The sequence below is a fragment of the Zootoca vivipara genome, chromosome 9 (assembly GCF_963506605.1).
Source record: "Zootoca vivipara chromosome 9, rZooViv1.1, whole genome shotgun sequence".
In the NCBI taxonomy this organism is placed as follows: Eukaryota; Metazoa; Chordata; class Lepidosauria; order Squamata; family Lacertidae; genus Zootoca; species Zootoca vivipara.
The window spans coordinates 14,675,269-14,701,753 of NC_083284.1; the positions used below are offsets into that span (position 1 = coordinate 14,675,269).

At 44.6% G+C, this 26,485-nt stretch overlaps 1 protein-coding gene across 1 annotated transcript in view; it reads right to left on the bottom strand.

Moving 5' to 3' along the window:
- MAPK10 (mitogen-activated protein kinase 10) overlaps positions 1-26,485 on the bottom strand; it is a 218,344-nt gene that overhangs the window by 73,823 nt on the left and 118,036 nt on the right. Inside the window, exon 4 of the mRNA XM_060278429.1 lies at positions 14,765-14,934. Within this exon, the coding sequence (XP_060134412.1) occupies positions 14,765-14,886 (122 nt within the window). The 5' untranslated portion in view covers positions 14,887-14,934. The remainder of the gene's footprint in view (positions 1-14,764; positions 14,935-26,485) is intronic.

Here is a 26,485-nt window from a genome sequence, read left to right on the forward strand (position 1 = left end):
GCTCTCCCTTCCCATGCCGGCATTTTCCTTATATTGCAAACAATGCTTTTGCAGGCACCGTGTCTGCAGTGTTCTTTGATGTCTGAATCTCTGGAGGTCCCTGCTTCCGTCTGAGGAACTTCAGAGAGATCCTGCTGCAGCCTGGACAAGTATGGCATCTACCTGAAGCAACCTGCTTTGGTCCATGATTCAGGGTTAGTCTGATTCTGCTATACACCTCTCATTTATTTTATTTTATTTTATTTATATACCACCCTTCACCATCTCAGGGCAGTTCACAGAATAAAATACAGTGGTACCTCTACTTACGAATTTAATGCGTTCCGAACGCACATTTCTAAGTCGAAAAAATTTGTAAGTCGAATCCCATAGGAATGCATTGGGAGAAAAAAATTGTAAGTAGAAAAAATCCTAGCTAAACCGCATCCAAGATGGCGGACGGAGCTCCATTCGTAAGTAGAAAAATTTGTAAGTAGAGTTATTCGTAAGTAGAGGTACCACTGTACAGGATAAAAACAAGTAAATAATCAAAAACAAAACAGCAGAACAATAACCGCCAGCCTTCTCACAGTACTAGTTACAGGTAGCTAGCCGTGTTGGTCTGACGTAGTCGAAACAAAAAATAAAAAAAATTCCTTCCAGTAGCACCTTAGAGACCAACTAAGTTTGTCGTAGGTATGAGCTTTCGTGTGCATGCACACTTCTTCAGATACCTTCCCACAGGCACATTTAAAAGGCTGTAGAATATTAATTAGCCATAGGCCTGGTTGAGAAGAGGGCTCCATATAGGTGTGTGTGTGTGTGTGTGTGTGTGTGTGTGTGTGTGTGTGTGTGTGTGTGTTGAAGGCACCAGGCCAACCTCCCTGGGGAGAGCATTCCACAGACAGGGAGCAACTACAGAGAAGGCCTGTTCTGGTGTTGCCACCCTCAAGACTTCACGTGGAGGAGGCACATGAAGAAGGGCCCCAGATTATGAATGCAGAGTCCGGGGCAGTTTATATGGGGAGAGGCGGTCTTTGAGGTATTGCAGTCCTGAGGGTCATTTGAACAAGGGCAGAGGAAAGGGGTGTGGTAGGTGAGGTTCACCCCGGGTGTCACCACTGAGGAGGGTGACAAAATGCTGGGCAGCACTCACTGCGCAGCCTGCAGCACGCCCGAGCCACGTGTCTCTCTTGGGAGGGACGTGGTGGTGGCTTGGGCGCGTGCAGACTCCGTGCTGCCCAAACAGTCCACCCGCTGCCTCCCCCCCCCAAGTGTAGGACGGCTGAGTGGGAGGAGGCAGGCAGACTCCAGAGGCCCCGCGGTGCACCTCACCCCTATGGGCAGCTTGCCCCATGCTCAACCCGCCCCTATGGGCCTTTCTTGCCACCCATGGGCGTGGCACCCCAGGCGCCTGAGTGGCTTCCTCCTCCGCTGCATTTGAACCCTTAGGTTTGCATCCTACCCTGTAGGACTAGGGTTTGGAACCTATGGCCTTCCATGTGCTGTTGGACTCCAACTCCCCTCAGCCCCATGGTCAGGATTGATGGCAGCTGTAGTCCAGCAACATCAGTAGAGCCACAGGTTCTTTACCTCTGCTGCAGAACAACAGAAATCCAATTTGTCCCTCCCATGTGGCAGTGCTTTAAATATTTGAAGATGGCTCTTCTCCGGGCTAAGTACCCAAGTGCTTCAACTTTTCCCTCACAGGGGCCACATTGATAGCAAATGAACAAACAGGAATTTGTGAACCACCGATGCCATTTGAAAACTTTATTGTAAAATGTGTAAATGTAGTTTGAGCGCTGAAGTATACTTTGCCAATGAATACTATAAAATCTGTCTACTCCAGTGCAATATTAACATCAAATATCCATTCCCATTCTCATCTATATGCATACCGGTAGTAGTCAACATTAAAATGTTATATTGCTGCTCCCACTAATTCAGTGGTGGAATAGTCTGGAGAGGAGAACTTAAACAGCATTTTGTGGTTTATTTGTTTTGCGGCAAATCATTTACTGGGAGCACTGGAGTGTTTATTTACCTGGGCAAGTTTTTTTCCAAACTTTGAAGATACAGAACTACATTCAATTCCACCTGAAATATGGAACACATCTTTAATCCCCTCCCCTTCCCTTGCTCTTTCTAAGGTGGATATAGAAAGAAAGCCTTAAATAGATGGATAAAAGTGAGTTTTGATAGCTACACTTTGTCATGGAGAAACAAGAAAATATGAAAGCTCTGAAATTCATTTTTCTTCACATCACTCTCTCTGTGTCTCCCCACATGCCACTTTTCTTAAAGAGAGTTCTATGCTTAGCAAAGGTGGGTCTGCCCCACCTGGTACAACTCGCCTTCAATCTTATTTTAACGCCATCCAAACAGGTGGCCATCACCACACCTTGTGGAAGTGCTGCATAAATAAGTACTTCTTTCAGTCCGTCCTGAATCTTGCAACATTCAGATTCATTGGATGGCTCCAAGTTCAAGTGAGAGGGAGGAGTTCCCCCTTCAATTTTTCCACTTTCAATGAGAGGACTGTCTTATGTGGACACATGGGCATGCTGCCACCAGCTGAAGTCCAATGACCTTGACCAAGCCCCCACACAAGAGCTCATCTTCCTTACAGACACCTAGGGTAAAGGTAAAGGCTAAAGGACCCCTGGACGGTTAAGTCCAGTCAAAGGCAACTATGGGTCACGGTGCTCATCTTGCTTTCAGGCCAAGGGAACTGGCGTTTGTCCACAAACAGCTTTCTGGGTCATGTGGCCAGCATGACTAAACCGCTTCTGGCACAACGGAACACCGTGACGGAAACCAGAGTGCACAGAAACACCCTTTACCTTCCCACCGCAGTGGAACCTATTTATCTACTTGCACTGGCATGCTTTCAAACTGCTAGATTGGCAGAAGCTGGGACAGAGCAACAGGAGCTCACCCCGTTGTGCGGATTCGAACTGCCAACCTTCTGATCAGCAAGCCCAAGAGGCACAGTGGTTGAGACCACAGCGCCACCCACATCCCTAGGACATACAGTGAAACCTCGGTTTACGAACACCTCGGTTTACGAATTTTCAGTTTACGAACAATTGTAACCCAGAAGTAAGTAAACCGAGGTTTCCGAGGCCTACGGAGGCCTCCACAAAGGCATCAGATGCTCCGGTGCCTTCACGGAGGCCAGGCGTTCACTCCGGGCCTCTGCGAAGGCATCGGACGCCCCAGTGCCTTCGCAGAGGCCGGACCTTCACTCCGATGCCTCTCAGAGGCTGGGCCTTCGCTCCGGGCCTCCGTGAAGGCATCGGACACCTTCGCGAAGGCCCAGAGTGAAGGCCCAGCCTCCGGGAGGCATTGGAGCGATGGCCCGGCCTCCACGAAGGCATTGTGATTGTATGAGAGGACCCTGAGCTCCCATCCAAACAATGACTATCATCAGCCCAGGTAAGAAATTAATGTTAACTTTTTTCACCTAAAATATTTTTTTTCACCTAAAATACTGTCTGATTTATTTTATAGTACAGTACAGTACATTGATTATTGCCTTCATTTTATGGATCAATGGCCTCAATAGACAGTAAAATTCATGTTAAATTGCTTTCGATGGGAAAGTTTGCTTCAGTTTAAGTACGCTTCAGTTTAAGTACAGACTTCCAGAACCAATTGTGGTTGTAAACCAAGGTACCACTGTATATCATAGTCACGAAGCTCAACAAGTACTTTAACGTTTCTCCGTTTCTCCAGCAAGAGCAACAGAACAACAGGAAACTCCTGACTCCTCCCAGATTTAGCTAAATCCTAGTGACATAGTGACACTAGACACACACACACAAACCTAATCACGATAGCAATCAGTTTTGGCAAAACCCATTGTGCTCAAGCTGAATAAATGTGAGTAGAATGACATTAGCACTCTTCCACAAACATTTGTGCAGGTATTGAAAGCTATGCCACACTACATAGAATAGGATGCATGGGATCAGGATATATGGTGTAGCAGAGTACATATATGATGCGTTGTGGAGAGAAGGAGTTAGAATAGGTCCTAATAGTTAGGATGTGTGCAGCTCCTCTTGCCAGCGCTTGTGACCCAGTCATTTGGGTTTGCTTTCAAAATGAAGGATCTAAACTATAAACAGTTAAATATATGAAATTGCAGAGAAAAATACCAAATGAACTTGGGCAAACAGTGGCACGAGAGCTTGAGCTAATGGAAGACTATTTGTGGCTCTCAGTTCACTTTCCTCACACAATACATTTTCATTAAGTCAGAAATAGCCTTCCATTAAGAGAAGAACTATGGAATGTCACCTTAGGATCAGAACCATTAACTTCACGTTGTGCCAAAAGTCCTTTCTGTGGATCCCATGGTTTTGATGGCGTTTAAGTCTAAGGAATGAACATAGATTTCTGGCCCTGTCTGTACAAATGCCATGCGTCCTCACACTGCAGCAGCATTCTGACAGAACACAAGTTTTGTATTCAAAATGGTAATAGGACAGGGCAAAATTCAAACAGATTGGAAAGGGTCTCAAGCTTTGAAGGCATTCTTGCCAGAAAACATCACTTTTTTAAAATTTCAGTCAATTTTGCAAAAAATTAATTTGAACCTCTCCCCGGTGGTAGCGGAGCCAAGGGGAGGGGGATGATTTTCAATTTGAAACTCTGCAAAAATTGGATTTAAAAAGGAACGAACCCTCCGGTAACGGGGTGACGGAAACCTGGAGGTACCGGTCAGCTACGTGAGGATTTTTTCTTGGTCACAGCAGCCCAGGCGCCATATTGCAACTTGAGAGGACAAAGGACTGAGATAGCCAAAACAATCGGACATGATGTGTGAGAAAATGATGCAAAGAGTGTGGGAAAAAGTCCAAGAGGTGATGACGGGAGCCAAGGAACTTACAAGACTTACAAAGATATGTGCTGCAACACAACACCGACTTCTCTTTGGAGACAACATTGTGACACAGACTGAAATAATCGAAAATAATAACTTTAACTTTTTGAGGGAAGAAGTTCAAGAAGAGCTCCAGACATCAAACGAAGTGCAACCGGTGGGAGAGGGTGCACGGATACTATGTCACAACAACAGAGCTACTTTGGAATCCCAGGAACTGCTTCTCCCAGTGAGAGAGGGAGAGCAAGTCCCTGGCAACAATCAAGCTGTGTCAAAGACTAATGAGGTGGTCTGGATTCGAACCTCCCTAGTGAGAGAGGGGAGGCAAGAACCAGGTGAAAATTATGACAATGGGGAGGTCAAGGGAAAGGGAAAATTGGACTGGGATTGGCAGAGAGGCCGGTGGAATGAAGAAGCTGGGCTGGAGTGGGTGAGAAATGGAGTGGGTTGAGAGGTTATTGTATTTTTAGGGACGGATTAAATGGTTTGAAATTGGACTGCATTTAGAAGCTGGCGGGGATATCGAGGGGACTGTCATCTGGTGGAAGAGGGGGGAGTTTAGATTTCAATTATAAAATGAAGTGAGAGAGGATGAGATTTTATAAGGTAGAATATTTTTAGCAAAATTAAGAGGCTAAAGGGGAATAATTAGAGGACCAATTAATTTGTTATGTGGAGTAAAGGAAGTTTTATAAGGTATCAATTTAAGAATTAATAAGGAATCTCTTATGTGTTTTTATTTTTTATTTTCTATGTGTTATAGGTAAATATTTTGATAGATGTACAGAATTGTTTAACTAAGGAAATTGCCAAATAGGGGTTACAATTAGGCTCGGGAAGGGGGGAACGGGGGAGTCAAAGTTATGAAAATGTTATGAATAATAGAGTGTTTTTTTTATTGTCTTTTCTTTTTCTTTTTATCTTTTTTCCTTTTACCTTTTTTCATTTTTTCTTCTTCTTTATTGTTATGTCATTATGATGTATGATGATGAGATAAATGGAATTTTTAAGTTTAAATCACCAATAAATAAAATTATAAAAATAAAATAAAATTTCAGTCAGAATTTATTGCTACAAACACACAGAAAACTGGAAACAGATCAGAAAGCAGTAGGCTAGCTTGGCAAAGAGCTGAGTCCCTGTTACATCCAGCGTTAACAGTAAAATTATTATTATTATTATTATTATTATTATTATTATTATTATTATTATTATTTACCAGATTTGCTTGTTCCCAAATGACTTATCAAACTTAAAAACACAAATTTATTAATTTATTTAAATTTATACGCTGCTTGATTTTTAAAAACCTCAAAGTAGATTTACTGCATATCACCGCAAAACAAAACAAAAAAATAGCTGCCCCTCATAACAGCCACAGGACGCATTGGCTGCACACTAATAACAAACAATATCATATTAGTCTATCAAAAGCCTGGGGGAAAAGGAAAGTCTTTATCTGGCTCCCCCCAAAAATGTAAATGAAGGCACCAGGTAGACCTCACTGGGGAGTGCATTCCACAGATAGAGAGCCACAACTGAAAACAAGGCCTCTCCCTTGTCACTTTCCCTCAGAGGGGGGACCTGGAAAAGCACCTCAGCAAAGATCTAAGGATCTGGGTAGGTTCATATCGGAAAGGGCATTTCAGAAGATGCTGGAGTTCTGAGTTGAAAGATCTTTAAAAGTCAAAACAAGCCCAGAAGCACACAGGCAGCGAGTGTAGTTGGGACAGGATTTGTGTTCTATCACCTGTTCACTTTGAAACAGCCACCCAGCCACATTCTGCATTAACTGAGGCTTCCAAACCATTTCCAAAAGTAGCCCACGGAAAGCACGTCTGAGGTCACTGAAGCATAGATTGCTGAAGCCAAGTTATCCCTGTCCAGATATGGTTGTGGATGGGCCACCAGTCTAGGCTGATAGAAGATGCTCAGCACAAGTGAGAGTACATGCAGAGGATGTCTGAAGAAGTGTGCATGCACACGAAAGCTCATACCAAAATAAAAACTTAGTTGGTCTTTAAGGTGCTACTGAAGGAATTTTTTTATTATGCAGAGGATGTGACAGCAACGGATCCAGGAAAAATCCCAAACTACTTATAAAACTAGTGCAACAATTTGGAGAAAGTAGTGAGAATATAAAAAGAGCATGGATTCTGACAAATGTCAAGAATTAGTCAGCACATTTCTTCATTCGTGACTTTCTATATATAATTCCTATATATATAATTCGCTTCTGACCCGATGTTATAATTGCTCTTTCTCTTTTTGCTCTTCTCCTACTTTCACATTGCTCTCAGATTCTCGATAACAGTTATTACTGAACTACAGTGGAGAACTCTGAATATTAACAACAACTGTTGTGGAATCCTGGCAACCGAAAAGCAAAGTTTCTTTTAAAAGAGAGAGCATTCAGTTGAGCACCAGCAAGATGACCACTGAGTTGGAAGCCTTCTCCTTTCGTTTCACCTTTTCCCACATTGCTTAGCTAAAAACAGTGGGGAAGGAGTGGTATCAGGTATCCCACATCCCCCACAAGGCCATTCCTAATTCTAAAAGGTCCAAAGATGACTTTATTCATTGGACAATTTAAGTGACTATTGCTGGAAACTTTATTTTTAACCAGCGTGGTTTTGCCACTGGAGAGCCTGAGGAAATTACTGAGCTTCAGATAGCATTTGATACATGCTTAGTCGTTATGAGCAGCAGGATTACAGCGAAGAGAAAATGGATTGCCAAACGAAGATGGTAGGTTCCCACAGAAACCTCACATTATCCACTTACTGCCGGCTAGCAACAAATAGGCAAGCGGAAGCAACATTTGTGTAGGATGCCTAAGCTGGAAGGAAGGTGAAGAGGAGGAGGAGGAGGAGTTTGGATTTGATGTCCCCCTTTATCACTAACCTAAGGAGTCTCAAAGCAGCTAACATTCTCCTTTCCCTTCCTCCCCCACAACAAACGCTCTGTGAGGGGCTGAGAGACTTCAGAGAAGTGTGACTAGCCCAAGGTCACCCAGCAGCTGCATATGGAGGAGCAGAGACGTGAACCCGGTTCCCCAGATTATGAGTCTACTGCTCTTAACCACTACACTAAGAGTAGCGGCATGAAACAGAGCATGGAACGAGGGCCAATCACTTTGTAAGCCCCTCCTGTCTTGGTCCCCATCACTTAAGGAGGAAGAAATTTGGAATCGGTCTACTCAACAACGATATTTTCAAAATATTCTACATAGAATTATGCTTCAATTTGAATATATAATTGACATGTTTAATAAGTTGCAGGGCAACTGTCAGAATGCTGTCAGCAGCTCCCAGCTGGTTGCTCAGGAAAGTATAAAGACAAGGAAAAGTTTCTTACAGTCCTTTTTATTATTATTATTTCAATCTTTACAGAGAGAGGCTATAGAACCCAGCCTCTTGGATAATGGCGTTGTCCCAAGTGAGTATCCACGCCCCTTCTCTCCCACTTCCTCATTCGTCATTCTCATCACTTCCTCTACGGGTGCTCTGTCTTTGAGCCCTCTGTCTTTGAGCTCTTTGCTCCCCTACTTTTAAGGCTCGCCGGGTTCTGGGAGATGAAGGGTCTAGAATGCTTTCTAATGACGACGTGTCAGCCAGGTTCTGGCTCTCCCATGATTTCCCGACTTTTCCCCTCACCTGCCTCTGAGCTGTAACCTCCCTCAAACCACTGTTGTGAATCTATACTGTCTTTCTCTTCCTCCTCCCTGGAAGGGTCAGGGTGGGGAGGCGGCCTCCACCATTCCTCCTCTGCCCAGAGCCAGGCATAGGCAACCTTTGGCTCCCAGATGTTTTGGAACTACGACTACCATGATCCCTAGCTAACAGGGCCAGTGGTCAAGGATCATGGGAGTTGTAGTTCCAAAACATCTGGGAGCCAAAGGTTGCCTATGCCTGGCCCAGACCCTGACAACAACCCAATGAAGGCAAGGGAGGTCAAATCCTGAGCCCAGCTGGGTAAATCAGTATACCAGCTCCAGTGCTCATATGGCATACTTTTTCCTTCTAAGATGGTGGTGTGGTTGTGGAATAAGAGGGACTTGGACCCAGCACAACCAAAATGCTGGGCATTTTAAAAGTTTTTTCATCACCACCATCATCGTAATTTTTTATTATTTCTACCCCGCCCATCTGGCTGGGTTTTCCCAGCCACTCCTGACAACAAATATTCCCCAAATTAAATGATCCTGGAAAAGTGTGATGGGTCCCTTTCATTGACTGTTGTGTTGGCCAAACTTTCTTGGAAAGGAAAGAGTGGAGAGATCTTTTGCTGTAAAAGCTGTGGTCCACGTGCTGAGAGCCTGTGTCTCTGCCACTAGGAAGGGCCAGTTTGAGAGACATGGAAACTGTCCCTCCCCTTCTGGAGCAACTAGTATCATAGACCAAGAGGGGGATCTTCCACCCAAAGGATTTGGAAACCCCCTTCCCCTAACAAATGAGGGGAAGAAAGTTATTTTTATTCATATGCAAATTTAATCAGCAGATTGGTTGACTGAAACTCATCTGATGACTTCATTAAAATTTCTTTAACCGAGCTGCAACCCTACTTATAATAACTGTGCATTTAGATAACTAAATAATGTCAAAGGCAGGGTAGTTATGAAACGCTTTGCCATTTAATCCTGTGAAAATTGTGACCCGCTGTCCATTTCCCCCAGGTCAGGGAGGAGGCTGGAGCAAAGTCCCTTCCATCTGTGCAAAGTACATTCCGGACCCACTCACGTGTGTTCCTATTTTTGTAATACAGATACCGCTTCCTTGTCCAAGAATAGTTTCTTTGCCATTTACAATATTATCTGATAATACAGCTGTGCTGTACCCCAAGCAAGAGCAAGTCAATATCACCTTGCAAAAGGTGATATTGCATAAGGAATACAGAATTAACAGAGGGAATTCCCTACCAAAAGATGTGGCAACGAACCCCCACTAGTTTAGATAGTCAGGGATTTCTCTAATTCTTTTAAAAGCTATCTGACAAGTTTGTGCAAAACTCAGCAAAACTCAGAACTTGAAACTGAAACTGTTAAATTACTTTTCTTTCCGTCACAGTTCCGATGCATCAACAGGAACTATAAATACAAGCAATATAATTCTTTATTTTTGCCAGTGCCAGAGGAGGCTGCAAGGATGGAAAATTATTCCCACAGAGATTGTGTTCCCCAAATGCTATATTTCACAGAGCTACATCCTGGTTCCAAATCTTTCCGTTTCCCAGAGAAAAAAAGGGGATGAAACATTAAGGCATAAATATGAAATATGTGCTCACTTCCTTTGCACATCAAAGGAAGTTTCACATCAGCAACAGCTGGGAAAGAGGCTCCATCAAATGGAAGGCAAGATCTGTCAAATAATTACAGGCCAACCTTTTCCTTTTATTGCTCTACATGTGAAAGTCTTAAGAGGTCCAGAAATAACTCATTTCAGTGTTTCTATTTCATATAAAGAAGGGCCTTTTCCCTGCCCTTGGTTTTTATTTGCCACATCAGATCAGGTGGTTGTCATAGTTGTTGCCATTGATGTGTTTGGTACAACTGCAGTCCCTCTGAGGCAGATGTGCTAGACCAGGCATCCTCAAACTTCAGCCCTCCAGATGTTTTGGACTACAATTCCCATCATCCCCGACTACTGGTCCTGTTAGCTAGGGATCATGGGAGTTGTAGGCCAAAACATCTGGAGGGACACAGTTTGGGGATGCCTGTGCTAGACCTTTGGCCCCCTAGCTGATGCTTAACTACAACTCCTATCAACCCCAGCAAGCATGGCCAATAGCAAGGGATGGTGGGAGCTGTAGTTCAGAAATATCTGAAGGGGCAAAGGTTCCCTACACCCGCTCTGTTAAGTGTAATTGTTTATTTGACACTGAAATGTTGAATGCCTGAATGTGTATTGCTGACAATGGGGATTTTCCATGGCAGCATACTAAGAGCTCTCTGAGCTCTAACTGAGTTAATGGTTAACTGAAAATGTTCTCTGCACCAATTCTTGAGTGTTTAACCTTAGATCACATGATTAAGGAATTCAATTGCAAACCACCCTCTTGAAGGGAGTTTTGTGTTCCTTTTTCTCTGGAACCACAGAGACAACAAAGGATGTGATAATGGCTCTCCAAGAGTCTCCTAGGCAGGATGCAGGCTGACACAGGCTGGAATGGTAGCGAGACACTGTTTTGATCTCTGGAAGAAGTAAAGTTATTTCTTATAGGATGCTGAGCCTGTGCTGAACATGCACAAGATATTGTATGGAATTATCTGGATGTATCTTTGATTGTTTTTGTTCTGTTTTGAAGAAAGTTCTGCAAGTAAAGTTTTGAACAATACTTATGGGTCGGGACAATGTATTGTTCCAAAGAGAGTTTCCCTGCTGGATTCGGTTTTTTGGCTTGACTTTTAGTGACTTGTATTTTTACTGCAACCACTAACCCTGATAACAACATTCGAACTCCATGGTCGGAGTCAGTATACCTCTGAATACCAGTTGCTGGGAATCAGAAGGGGGAGAATGCTGTTGCAGTCGTGTTCTGCTTGCAAACTTCCCATAGGAATCTGGTTGGCCACTGTGAGAGCAGGATTCTGGAATAGATGATCCAGCAGGCTCTTATTATGCTCAAAGCTTGCAGGGGGAAATAGAAAAATGCTTACAGGGGCAGCCCAGTGAGGACTGCGTGTGCTCAATGGTGATAGAATATAGAAAGATTGTGTGCGAAGAGGAATGTAATAGTGTGGCTGGGAATCCTGAACAGGGTGCAGTCCACACTGCAACGTTTTGTCACACCTACCTTGTAACATTTATAAACATCTGCATTTTTATGGGATTTGCACATCACAGGGTACCCCTGAAAACTGCCACTTTTAGTGCTGCTCTGAACTCAAAACGTGATGAGGATAGCAAAGCGGCGTCCGTCCGTCCCCCAGCACACACGCCAGAGCCAGCTGCCCCAATTAACACTTGATGCCTAGTGCCATTCAAACAACAGTGTATTTGATCATCTTCCAACTGGGGAGGAGGGTGGGAGAAATAAGCGCAGAGGAAAGCAGCTGTTTACTATCTCTTGGCACAAAAACTGCATCGCTGCTGAACTGAGAAAGCAAGTAGAAAGCTTTCCTATGGCACTTTGCTAAACATAATTTGCTGCTTTCTTGGTTCTCTATCTGGGCACAAATTTGTGGTGGCTGATTACTGCCTCTGCCAGAAGGATCATTAACAGCCAAGCATCTAGAAAACAGATGGTATAATTAGTGGTCAGTATACTCGATTCTTAGGCCGCACTCCTGCAAGCTGCTCATTTCTCCCCAATGACCCCCTTGGAATAATAGAATTGTAGAGTTGGAAGGGACTCCAAGGGTCATCTAGTCCAACCCCCCCTGCAATGCAGGAATCTCAACTAGAGGTGGCAGCTGTCGCTCAAGAGCAGGCCAGTATGTGGGAAAGAAGAAGTCCTAAAGCTGAGTGCCTGAGACAGAAACGGTGCAAAATCCTACCAGCCCATGGGCAAGGACACAAGTCTGTGCTGTAACACAAGTTCAATCCCAGATATCTCCAGTTAAAAGGACCAGGAAGCAGGAGATAAAAGGACACACCCACTTTTTCTGTGCCTGAGACCATGGGAAGCTGCTGCCAATCAGAGGAGACAACATAGCCTGAGCTGGCAAATGTTGCTAAGCAACTGTGGGGTGGGTCATTCCCCAAAAGGAGGAGGAGGAGGAGGTTGCAACAGTTAGCAGGCCAGCCATAATGTTGGTTGGATTTGAGCTTCCATCACCACCAATATCATTTCAAATGCCTTTTCCTGTCTATATATATATATTTACTTCCACGTTGCAATGAATTAAATGGGGCACGAGGAGAAAGAATTTCAGGAAAGTCAGCACGGCATGTACAACGTGCGAGGTGGAAGAAGAGGGGGAGATGGGATTAAGCCTGCTGGCTGTGCCCTTGATTTCCACACAAATGTTCTGTGGAGGGCAAAGGGAAGCCATCAGGCATGAGCTACGGTAGACACATGCACACACGCACACACACACACACACACACACACACACACACACACACAGTCATTGGACACATGATGTTCTGGGGTTTTTCTCCAAACTCTACAGACTCAATCTTTTGAGGGGTGGGGGGTGGAGAGAGGACACCTTGGGGAGAGGGTGAGAAAGTGGCATCGCACAGGCAGAAAGTCCTTGCACTAACAGGATGACTTCCTTGGGGACAACCCAAGGTGGCCCCCAGTTGCATGGCGTTTCCATTAAATTAATGGTGATGTGGAGGTCAAGATGGGCAAGGGTATTTATAATGAAACAATAGAAAGGGAGGGGCACAAACCAAAAAAAGAAAAGGGGGGGAAAGCCTACAAGGATTTAAAAACAATATCTAGAGCGTGGAGAAAGGAAAAGGCAACCTATACAGCGACAAACAATAAATCAAAGAAAGACTTACATAAACCACAAAAGATCTGATTATTTACACTGCAAGATTTATTAGCTCTCCGTGTTTTATAATGCTGCCCTTATGATATTCATATGTTTTCAATGAAATGTCAGAGTTTCTTTCTTGTTTTCTTTTTCTTTTATGTGAGAGAGGATTAATGGTCACATCAGCTCGGGAACCTTGTGTTTTTGACAGCTTCAAAATGATACAGGATGAGACTTATTGCTTGGCAGATCTGAGGTTCTTTTTTGGAACACCAGGAGGAGAAATTACTAGTTCTGCTTGAGATGCTCTTTGCACTGCTACTGCAGAGAAACCATACTCGGTCCTGTTTCCACATGCCACGTGCAGGAGAAATCCATTGTAAGAATATATATTGAAAAGATCAGGAGTGTGTTTCAAAATGGGGCTGGAGCTGTCCACATTTGGACAATTGTTTCTGATCTCACAACGGAGACATGGATGCCTTCCTCCAGTAAGGAAGGCAATAGGGCGCAGCTGAAGGTTTCCCCAAACACAATTGATTAGTTTCCCTTCCTCCGTTTTTGAGTGGTACCACTCCTACCAGCTCCAAGAAAAGCTGGTTAAGAGAAGAATGTACTGTTAGGTTGCTATTCCTCTCACTGTGCAGGTCACATGCCTATGTTATGCATTCCAGCAAAGATTGTTGGAATCGCGGGAGTGGATGTTTGTTGTATTCTGTTTCCGTTTGTTTTGTTTTTTCTCGGGCTTCTCTCAGCGAGAGGAGACATGTTTTCCTTTTGTTCTGCCTTACACTTACAAGGGCTGAGCCCTTGTTTTTTCCCTGCAGGACCTATTGCAGTAATCAGCAGTCGTTAACAGCCATCAACAGGTTTACCACTCTTACAGCCCATCACCCATTCCCATCACACACACCCCACCCTCTGAATATATATAAGGGTCTGGTTGCTTCTGTTTCAAGTGTATCTGAAGAAGTGTGCATGCACACGAAAGCTCATACCAAAATAAAAACTTAGTTGGTCTTTAAGGTGCTACTGAAGGAATTTTTTTATTTTGCTTCGACTCAGACCAACACGGCTACCTACCTGTAACTTGATCCAAGACATGGGTCGTAATAAATCGTCGGGAAAGGGCTGTCGGAACTCTCTAGAGCTGCACGCTGAACGCTGATGGGAGAGACGGGCTGGATTTGTTCCTGCATTATGCCTGGGGATCGTTCCTGCCCCCGGCCGACCCGACTAGTACTAGGTACTAGGACCACAGAGATGTAGGATATTATCCACCAAGCCTCCCCCCGCCTCTGATCATTTGCTGTTTCCCTGCTAATTACCACAGCCCTGAGCAACATCCATGGGTAGCAAATCATGAAGAACAAACAGACGGCGTAACCCACTCACAACCAGAGGGGAAAGAAAACACGCAAATCAATAAATATACACAGACAACACTTCCTGCAGAAACTTACCAAACTATTCCCTGAGCCCCAGAGCCGATTGGTTTTAAGTTCTGGTAGCGCTTGAGAACTGTGAAGGTCGAGTCACCCACTTCCACGCTGTAGAACTGGTTGTCAACTTTGCTTTTACTCATGTTGTAATATTTGGCAATATATGACACATCCACTTGTTTCCCGAATCCCTGTCGCAGAGACAAAGTGGGGAAGGGGGCAGCGGAGGAGAAGAAAGAAAACAGAATACCAGTAAACTATCAGCATAGCAATGAAGGAAAACAGACATCCAAGACTCTAAAATGTGACCTGTCCTGTCATTTCAAACTTGTTGTCAAAGAATTTCACATTGACAGCCAGCATTCTTAATGGCTTTTGTGTGATCTTTCTCAAACCTTATTACAGATAAGAAATGGCCCTTCAGATCATATCAACCCCTCCAAAAAGACTAAAGGATTCAACATTGAAACCCAGAGCAAGTTTTGCCCCACTTTTAGCAGTCACAACATATTATGGGATTGTGTTTCTATTTTCCCTTAATATATTCCTGTTTTAAAATATGTGTATTAGTCTGATAAATGAATATCCCATCCTTCACCACATAAATGTTTCCAGGGTGACACACAAAATTAAAAGAATAAAACCAATCTGCAAAAATAATTATAACCAAGAACTGGAAAAGGAGTAATCTAATCCTTATTAGACTGGATTGAGAAAATATGGTCTGTTTTAACCATGATAAAATTAAACTTACTTTAACAGAACTCATATAAATCAGCCAAATAGATTTATGGAAGAATGAGCTGTTTTCATTATGTTTTGGAATGATAAATACCAAGGCAATATACAAACATATGATGCTTTTAATTTATGGTAATCTTATACAAATTATTTGCAAGCATTTCTGTATTGTACAATTTAAAAAATGAATAAAAACGATAGCAAAGTGAGCTTCTTAAACACAGCAAGTAAGACAAGCTCAACAGCAGTTTTCAGCCATGGGAAATATTTGGTGCTGATATGACCTGGGAAGCACATTCAAAAAGGAGAGTGCCGAAGCCGAGAAGCCCTCTCCCCAGTGGCCACCTGCTCCATAACACTGGATGGTGGCACCTAGAGACACCTCCAGTGAAGATCTTGGTTTACAAGTAGGCTGAAGAGGGACTAGGTGGTCCTTCAGGGGCCCTGGTCCTTGAGCTTCTAATATGTCTGATATCTTCACACCCAAGTTCTTCCTGGTACCAAAGGATGGACTTCTCTGTGGGGCAAATAAAGGAGTTGCTTTGATTCTATTAGTTTTTTTGTTGATATGCATAGAATGAAAACTATAATCAGAATCATAGAATTGTAGATTTGAGTCCAGCCCCCTGCAATGCAGGAATATGCAGCTGTCCCATATGGGGATCAATCCTGCAACCTTGGTGTTATCAGCACTACACTCTTCTGGATCTCTCAGACTGTCCATTTCCCCAGGCCAGGAAGGCTGGAACTTGGAAGAGAGGTCTTGCTCAAATGAAGCAGGTCAGACCTTATGTAGAAACTGGACAGTCTACTCTTTTCTGCATGTCAGCCCAGCCCTGATCTGGCAGGTTCCTCCATGGACTTCCCTCTCCTCTCAGGTGGCCTCGCATCAACTGGCCGAGCTTTGGGAACTGCTGCCTGGCTTCCTCTTCCTCCTTGGTTCTGAGAGTAGGTCTGGAATGCAGATAGCTGGTGTCCAGGTTCAACAGATCTTTGAGGATCTGGGGGGATCCAGCTCCCACTGTTCCACCTCCGAGGAGACCTCAGATTTGAGGTATGGGTAAGGCTGAACCAGTGCTTTTTCCCCCCAAGAAAAATAGGTGCTGGAACTCAACATGAATTTGTTACAGTAAGTCACTGGGCAACTTGGGGCGGCCCTGAACAGATGCCAGTTTGGCAACCGCTGTGTTCACAGAGGTGCTAAAAACTCCGGCAAGCTGTCTCCCTAGCTGGTTTGGGGGAGGGGTTGCCCCTGGTTCTGGTGCAGGTCAAATAAATGCGCCCCTCCCCGCCTGCCGTTGTGTTGGTATTCTTTTTCTTTAATATGCATTAGGAATGTTCACTGTTCAACCAACTGTTTATTCAACAGCACAGATACTACATGCCAGCCGTGCTTTTCACCTTGTCTCCTTCCCAAGACTCTGGGCCTAGTATTCTTTAGGATAAAAGCAGTGCTGAGTAATGAAACAGAATGCAAAAGGCAGCATATGGAGATGCCTGTCATTACACCCAGGGAGGGAGGGGCAGAGAGAAGAGGGGCTTCTGTCATTTGCAAGAGTGCTTCAGGGGGCAAGGGGAGGGGGGGCCCACTCTACCCACAACCAGACTGAGCACAGCATGTTAATACATTCCTGGCTAATTGCCAAAATTAGCTTCCTCTTAATTACATTAGAGTTTCTGAATGTATTTATTTTTGCAAGCCACCCAGCAGGAATATGTATTTACAAGAGAGAGAGAGGGGAGGAGAGAGGGGGGTGGCGGGTGGAGAGGAACCAGCCAGGAATGCCAGGAGGACAAAAGAGGCCGAGAAAAAGCAAATTTGCAGAGCAAATTGAATCGTACTACTTTAATGCCCTGTGAGTTTTCTTCTATTGTTTTCGCAGAAAGCACCCCGAGCACCCTTTATTTGTGTTATCGGTACTATTAGCAGCAGTTGCAGGTTGGTGAGCAGCCAAAGGAGCATTCTGAGGCTGTGCCTTGCAGGTGCCAGGAGCCAGGTTGCCATATGTTCATTATGGGCTGCTCATATTTGGGAAGCTTTGATCGTAATAAGGAGAGCTCTGCTTGCAGGCACGGTTTCTCCGTATTATCTCCTAGCTAGCTAATGAAATCTCAAAGACGTCGGTGGACTTGCCCCACCATGAAAGAGGTGTCAGACACCAGTTTGAGAGGCTGAGCTAAACCATGTGTCAATGCAATATACTGTACTCTTTGATGGAAGGATCTAAGACAACGTATTCAAGGGCCACGTCCAGTCCAGAAAAGACCTTCCTTCTCCCTGAGCAGACCTACACTGCCACATTGTGGTGAGTCTTCTTCGGAGAAGAAGAGAGTTTTGCAGGGCCCTGGATAAGCCACCTGCCCTGATCTAGTCCAACAGCCTTCTATAAGACATAGCCAATAACCTGCTAGTTCCCCACCCTGCCTTGCTTTGATACAGATTAGTCTACTCGATCCATAATACAACATGATATGAGCAGAGAATCAATGCACTGAATAAAAGCTATGAGCAGATGGAAAGCTTTAAACATTCGAGCCAAGTGAGCCAAGGTGGTGCACCAAGAAAGGAGCGCCAAGAAAGGTGCGCCAAGAAAGGAGGATAACTGTGCAACCCTAACCCAAGATGCACCAGGATTGGAGGGTTTGGATTCAACAGATCTTGGGCTTTCTCAGGATCCGTCCCTCACCTCAGTGGAGCTTGCGATATCCCTGACCCTGGCTCAACTAGAACTCAGCAAGTGGGATTTACACCGGTATAAGTCTTCAGAAGGGGGCGTGGCAGGACAGGACAAAGTTACGCCTGTTCCAAACCACTTCCATCTCAGTAACGTCCCACAGCAAACCAGGATAATTTAGCCTGCAAAAATGGTGGTGTAAGTCAAATTCCACCTGAACAGAGTTTGGAATAGGGGTAGTTGACCCCAGTGTGATTTACGGTATGTCGGTATAAGTTATACCAGCTTTCCATAATTAAGACTGCTCTGCAATACATGATGTCAGGAGCAAGCCAGCAATAAATCACACTGAGTTAGTGAAGTTAACTCTTTATTAGAAGCAGCAAACTCTGCTCAGGAGTGCCAGACCTAATGAGCACAGCAACTCTTCTTTGGTAGGTCTTGCCCCTATGAAGCAGTTGCAGAGACTGAAGGTCCCTGCCTTCTCACAGCTGCCTGTGTCTCCTCCTCTCCCAGGTCTTTCCCAAAGCAATCTGAAATTGCACCTACATGATGCTAACTTCTTCTCCACTCTCTTCATGCCTCTCCTGGTTCTGGGAGGAGGGGAGCTTGTCACAGCCGGAGGGAAAGACATCCATGACTCTGCACCAGCTTGACTAATCTCTGCCTCTTGGGCCCCCTAGGCCTTGGCAAAGTTTGTTATTTTATCTGATTTGGGTCCATCTTTGATGGAAAAGGATGGGATAGTAATAAATTCCAAGTTTGCGTGCTCAACTAACAACGTTTCAAACAAGTACAGCCCATATATAGGGGTTTCCTTGAAATCTGTTTTGTCCCTTTATTCAGAAAAAGGACCTTCCATTTCAAGGAGGCTATTCCCACCACCCAATAGCATCAGTCATGTGGGAGAGCGAGTTAATCCTCGACCCAAGGAAATAAATTGCCTTATCAATAATAATGAATGAGATACAGACAGCAAAGTATATTACACTAACCAGGCTATAGAAGTGATTAATAATGATAATTATTCCGCACCAACAGCAGTTGTTAAATAATTAAAACCACATAGTTGTTGTGATCTCTAACATTTCTGTCTTCCTAATGCACTTTAGAGCCTAAATGAGAACTGGTAAAGTTTTATTCATAAAGTTTAAGTCGGTGGAGGCCAACCTGTTTGGGAAATGTGCCACCAGGTCAGTTGTTATTATCTGTATCTTGTCACTGGGTGGCGTTGAAGAAGCAATTATCTCTCAGCCTAACTTTAAAACTCTCAAACACTTGTACTCAAAAACACAATTGCCTTTACCGGGCATTGGTAGGCCTAGAGCCAAGCTTTGTGGCAATCTGCAGCTAGGATCTTCAGGGTCAAATGGGCCAGAGACAGGAGATGTGGTCACAGACAGCCTAGATCAGATCAGAAAAACATGGACTAAGGTTAGACAACACAGACATGGTCAGACAATGGGCTGGTGCCTGCTTACTGAGTTGGGCAGATGAGAAGCAAAAGGCCAGTGGAAAGAATATACCGGTAGTAAGAACCAGATCACAGGTCTTGTAACAGATGAGGTCAAGCCAGCCAACCTGTACTGTTGCCATCAGACAAGCTGCTCAGGGTGAGTAGCTTGGAGCAGGACTTGCATTCAGTCAGGAGGGTCCCCTATTGGTCCCTTGAGACCCATGGTCCTGGCTGGGATGAAGAACCCATATGGGTGATGCAGCAACATGGCAGAGATTGGGCAGGTATTGCCTTAGCATGAAAGTTGTCCCGGTGTCATGGACTGGCTGGATGCAGAGGAATGGTGTGAGGTACCAGCTGGGAAATCCCCAAGGGAAGAAGGCTCACAACCAGGGGCTGGTGGTGGTCAGAGGGAGAAAGGGAAGCCGACTGGGAGGAAGAAGTGTTGGAAGCTGAAGAAGTAACAGGGTTTGGTGAGCAGGAAGAGGCTGTGGCGGAGAGCAGTCCAGAATCAGAGGCAGAAGCAGAGGCTGGAGAGGAGGGGGGCCCAAAAGCAGAGATGATGCAGGCTGCTGAAGAAGACCTGGTGTCTTCCCCTCCTGCTGCGACCAGCTTCCCTCCACCCTGGTCTCCCAGAGGGGGGGAAGAAGAAGAAGAAGAAGAAGAAGAAGAAGAAGAAGAAGAAGAAGAAGAAGAAGAAGAAGAAGAAGAAGAAGAAGAGGAGGAAGAAGTGGAGTAGTAGTAGTAGTTTGGATTTGATATCCCGCTTTATCACTACCCTAAGGAGTCTCAAAGCAGCTAACATTCTCCTTTCCCTTCCTCTCCCACAACAAACACTCTGAGGTGAGTGAGGCTGAGAAACTTCAAAGAAGTGTGACTAGCCCAAGGTCACCCAGCAGCTGCATGTGGAGGAGCAGGGAATCGAACCCGGTTCACCAGATTATGAGTCCACCGCTCTTAGCCACTACACCACACTGGCTGGACAGAGGACAGAGCAAAGACACACAAGGCAGAGAAGTCTCCGGTTGCTTGGGAAGAGCTTGGGCTAGGAGGAGACTTACAGAGCTGTGGGAAGGCGGGGACCTTCAGTCCTCGCAACTGCCTCATTGAGTGATCACTAAACCTGCCCTGTTTTGTTTCTTTGAATAAAGAGTTGACTTCATTGATACCTTGTGAGTCACTGATGACCTGCTCCTAACTCCTGACTTGACATCTTGTGGCACAGAGAGTAAGACACCTAGGCTCTGTTGCCTGATTGCCCTGACATCTCACAAGCATGAAGGTAGAATGTTGCATGTCCCATTATCCCAGTGTCATGCACACCAAGAATGGAGGGAGCCTCTGCACTCTGTCCTCTGCACATAGAGAGCAGGGCAGGGGAGAATTAAGAGTTCTTTGTTCACTATGTGACTCTTAATTTACCATAATATTTTTAATTGCTTCTTGGAAATCATATTTTCTGTTTGATCGGTCACATTTATTTGGGAGTTTCAAACACATCCTCTAAACGAGTTACCTATAATTAAACGGAAATATCCTGCAGAGTGGTCATTCTCATGAGATAACGGCCACTCATAGCAGACAGAATGTACTCAAGCAAAACAAAGACCAAGTGACCTTGACAAGGTCAATTTAAACATTTTAATGGCTAACTTCACGGAGCATTGATGTCAAACTATTAAAAAACATCAATGGTTTTTAGAGACCTTCCGCCCATTTTCATTGAATTGTCTCCATTTGTGGCTTGAGAGAATTGCTATACGCTACAAAGGAAGATTGTCAACATGGCCATAGATAAAGAACTGCTGAGGGAAGCAAAAACAAACAAACAGAAGAAGCCTTATCCCTGTCTCAAAGAATTTGAGCTTCCTGTGTGATTTAATGAGACAGATATGAACTGAAAGGCCTCGAGGCCACTTAAATAGTGGGTCCAATGGTCAAGAAGGTGGTTTCTGCACATGCTGTAGAAGAAAGTGAGTGGCAGATGGGGCTCATCAACCTGGGAAGGTAGCCCATCTAGGAGAAGGAAAACCCTGACCGTAAACCTCTGTTGCCTTCTGGGGTGTTTTCAGGTGAAGAAAAGGCTAAGGAGTAAACCCTACACAAATCCGGAGTGGAGTCCCTAAGACTGTTGAATGGTGCCTTGTACACCTCCTTCAGCTAAGCTCATGCCAAACATATTAATCTGCTTTCCTTTGGACCACAACAGTGAGGCTGGGGGTGGGTGTCTTACCTTCTGGGCAACCCAGGAGTTCCATACACGCTGCCCAGACTTGTGCTCCGAGGAAGTCACTTCAGTGCTGCTAATGCAGTGGTTTGACTTCAACCCCGGAGACACACTCCACATACTAGCATATAAAGGCCTAAATGGCTTGGGACCCAAGCACCTAAAATGCCAGTACCAACTACCTAGGAACACAGGTAGCTCTGTGGTTGAAACCACTGAGCCTCTTGGGTAGGCGGGCAGTTCAAATCCCTGTGATGGGGTGAGCTCCTGTTGCTCTGTCCCAGCTCCTGCCAACCTAGCAGTTCGAAAGCACACCAGTGCAAGTAGATAAACAGGTACCGCTGTGGCAGGAAGGTAAACAGTGTTTCCATACGCTCTGGTTTCCATCACGGTGTTCCGTTGTGCCAGAAGTGGTTTAGTCATGCTGGCCACATGACCTGGAAAGCTGTCTACAGACAAATGCCAGCTCCCTCAGCCTGAAAGCGAGATGAGCCCCACAAACCCATAGTCGCCTTTGACTGGACTTAACCATCCAGGAGTCCTTTACCTTACCAACTACCTCAGACCTTGTGATGAGCAGGCAAGGCCTTACTAGTGTTGCCACCACTGGGCAGCTGCTCGACTTGCACTGACCCAAGGCAAGGCCTTTTCAGTGCTGGTTCCTCAGTTGTGGAATGCCCTCCCTAGTGAGGTGCACCTCTCTCCATCATTATTTACCTCCAGGAAGAATTTGAAAACATCCCTATTTGCCCAGGTATTTGGTGGCTGAAGAACACTGTTCCTGAGTAGCTCAAGATCACTGAATGGAAGAATGTTTTTCTAACTGTAATTGTTTTCAGAATGTTTTAATCTGTTTTAGAATTGTTTTGTTTTGGTTTTGGTTTTAAATTGTATATCAGTTTGCCAGCCTTAGGGAGGAAGGGCAGATTATAATAATAACAAATAACCTGAGGCAATAGTTTCCAAGTCAAAGGGCATGATATCGAAATATCTGTTAAAGGCCAACCCTCCCTTTTTTTGAAATTATTTTTTTTTCAGTTTACACTTCTTTGAGTATTAAATTCTCCATCCTTACAGCAAGAGGAGAATAGGAAAAGTTTGTCAACATTTACAACAGTCCACGAGCGGTAGACACTATGGCTGACTGAATTCAGTGGAGTTAGAGTGGGAAAGAATGGTGTTTATCAGAGTGAAAGGCACATTTTACAGCCCATCATGTAGCTTTGGGAATTCAATCATCTCCTTTATGATTATATGAAATCTTTCAGAGCTGGTGCAGGAAGTGTGGAGAAGGCATAATGGAGCATGGAGACCTATAAACATTCTAGAGTGCTTGATGGAAATTCTGGTGCTCTTCACTTACGGCAAATGACACAGGTGTACTAGGAATTTTGACACCTCCCCCCCCTGGATTATTATTTTTAAAAATACCATAGGGTAAAAGCTAAAGAAAATATTAATGGAATGTTTATGGGGGTTTGCTTTCTGCAGGTTTATCAGGAAATGAATGCATTAAAAACAAACTTGGGGAGAAGGTCACAGCACAGCGGTAGATACAGTCTTTGCATGCAAAAATAACAAGATCTGTCCCATGGCAACTCCAGCTAAAAAGACCACGTAGCAGACTGTGGGAAAGACGGGAGATCCTGAAGCAGGGCTGTTCCCATTTCCTTAAAAAAAATAAAATGGGGCACTGGCTATTACACAGTTTCATTCATTCATTCATTCATTCCACCTTTTTCTTCAAGGACCTCAGGGTGGCATACATGGTTCTTCTCTTACTCAGTTAATCCCCACAACAGCCCTATGAGTTAGGTTAGGCTGAGAGGCAGTGACTGGCCCAAGGTCATCTAGTGAGCTTTGTGGCTGAGCAGGTGATTTGAATCCTGGTCTCCCAAAGTCCTGGTTCTGATCCCCAACTTTCACAGACGAAGCCAACTGCAAGCAGTGGGGTATGGGGTTTTGTTGTTGTTTCATTTTGAAAGAAGTTATAGGGGGGAAAGAGGCAGGAGTTTGGGGCCATGCTGCAAAACGGCCAGGGGCCTTGCCATCAACCCAGAGAGCAGTACTGTCAGAGCAGGAAATATAGGACTAGATACAGAACAAAATGGACAAAAAGGGTGGCAACTTCATTGTGGGGCAGGGAAGATGCTCTTGCGAACTGTTTGATCTTGGAGAACACTATAGGAATGTTAGTTAAGGCAGGTTCAACAGCAACCCAATCACAAAAAAAGGCATGACCAAGCCTGCACGCGCATTAAGGATGTGGAGGTTCCATGTGTACAAAATGGCTTCGGAAATGGAGTGAAAATCACTGTGAGCAGGCACCCTCAGACAGCTCCTCAGAGAATCTAGAATTGCCCAAGCATGGCACTTTCCAGCTAAGGCCATGACCTTATTAAGTTTCTGAAAAGAAGGCACATCCTCTTGGAGCCTATCTTCTTAACTTAAAAAAGAAAGAAAGAAAAAGAAGAGAGGGGGAAAGAGTTTGGTTTTGTTGTCTTTCCTTTGTTGCAATTATTCTGCCTGGAAAACTTCCATAAAGTGTCCCATTCGCCAGATGAGTAATTTTTTTTCTCTGAGTAGCGAATTATGTTTCAGCACACTAAACTATCATTTTTTATGTTGCTGTTTTTTTGTTTTTTTTTACAGTGTGCTGCTGATATCAGAGTAGCCTTATGGGAAAAAGTAGTAATAGGTGCCTAAGAAGATGATTGATGAAGCAGCCAGATGGCAAAGTACGCAGGACAATATTTCTGAATCTGGGACAATGTCACTGTTTAATGCAGTAGGAGAGGAACAGCCAGATGATATTCTTTGGGCCAACGCAATTTTATCTGGCCCCTGGTGGTGCTACTGGATTTTAATCAAGGCCTGGAAGTTTGCTTGAAGTTTTACTTTTGCGAAAACCTTGTTTCCAAAATTACACTACTCTACACAATTCTCTGTGGATTTTATACGCGATGCTCCAGCTGATACTGTATTGGCCCAAATATAAGCTGCAGCCAAATAAAAGCCGCACCTTTAAAATTGATGGGGATGGAGGAAAAAAAGAAAAATACCTGAATATAAGCCGCTCCATTCCTCGCAGCTCCTGGCTGCAAATTGGGGGGGGGGGGTGGAGAGCCACGCTGCCTTGCCGGCAGCCTTTCCCCTCTCTTCCTTCCCGGCCTTGGGGGGAGAGGATAGGGGGCTACGCACGGGGCGGGCACCACTTTTCCGTGCTCCTGGCTGCATACTGTAAGGTCATGAATATAAGCTGCACTTTAACTTTTCACGGTCGGAATTTGGGGGAAAAGTGAAGTTTATATTCAAGCCAATACGGTAATTGTCTGGGGACATTTTTCAGGGCCTATCCACCTGCAAGTGGGTCAGTTTGTGAAGCAGTTCCACACAAATTAGTGACATTTTTGCAACAGGACAAATGGCCAGAGATTGGGGCCAAATTTGGGGAAGATGTGCATTGGCATAGTGTTGATTTACAACCACATCACAGAAACATGGAAAAATAATTGAATATGTTTTTTAAAAAAACAAAAACATTTACAGAAGGAATGATGCTCTCCCTTTATATAATAACGAGATTCAGGCAATCAAAGTTTTGGATAATGAAGTTGCTTGCTTGCTTAGCATTTTCGCTGCACATCGCCAATGTCTCCATCCTTAAAACAGTCATGCAGAGTATGAGCCGTATGGTTTTTGCAACCAAGCAATCTCTTCAAAACAAATACCTATCCTAAGAATTCTTCCAGCAAATGCTCTGAAATTTATATTTGACTGCATACCAGACAGCTGGTTATTTTTAATCAACGGATGTTAAAATCAATTATATGAACTTAGAGAATGAAACCGACCCATATTACCGCAGTCCTCTGGACAATTAATGTATGCAATCACCTCAGTCAATTTCAATAGCCATTAAGCTGATGTTGATAGAATGGAGGCAGAGGATGCAAAATGAAAGATCTGGTTCTAACACTGAAGAGTACTGATAAGTTAATGCACTTTGCTTGAATAATGTGCAACATTACGCAAGACTCTTCCGTCTTAATGGAGCCTGGACAGAAGGGCCAGACCTAACAGGTCTTTCTCTAGTTAGTTAGTGGTTAAAGAAACACTCAGGGGAATGAAGCCATTTGTTTGCTTGTCTGCATACAGAGGAAGTACATGGTCAGGAGAAAATTATCTACCGTGTTTCCCCTTTTTTAAGACGTAGTCATTATATAAGCCATAGCAGGATTTCTAAGCAATTGCGCGATACAAGCCATACCCCGAAAATAAGACATACTGATAGACCCTTCACCCAGTAGCAATAACCCCCCTCCCGCCAGCCAACCCCCCCTTAAAAATATCTCCATTTTGCTGTCGCTCCACAGACACGTATTTCCTTTAAAAGCTTGTAAAAATGCACTGAAGAGCCGTAGCTGCTGGCTGCCGAAGCCTCGTGACCTCCGTGAGCGCGTCTGTCTCTCTCTCTCCCCCCGCCCCCTGCGTCTCTCTCTCTCTCTCTCTCTCTCTCTCACACACACACACACACACAGAGAGAGAGAGAGCACCCACCTCTCGCTTCCCCCCACCTTTCCCTTCCATTCTATGCGCCCACCCCTGAGTTGCCTGTTGATTTCCTCTTGACGGGAGAGGGG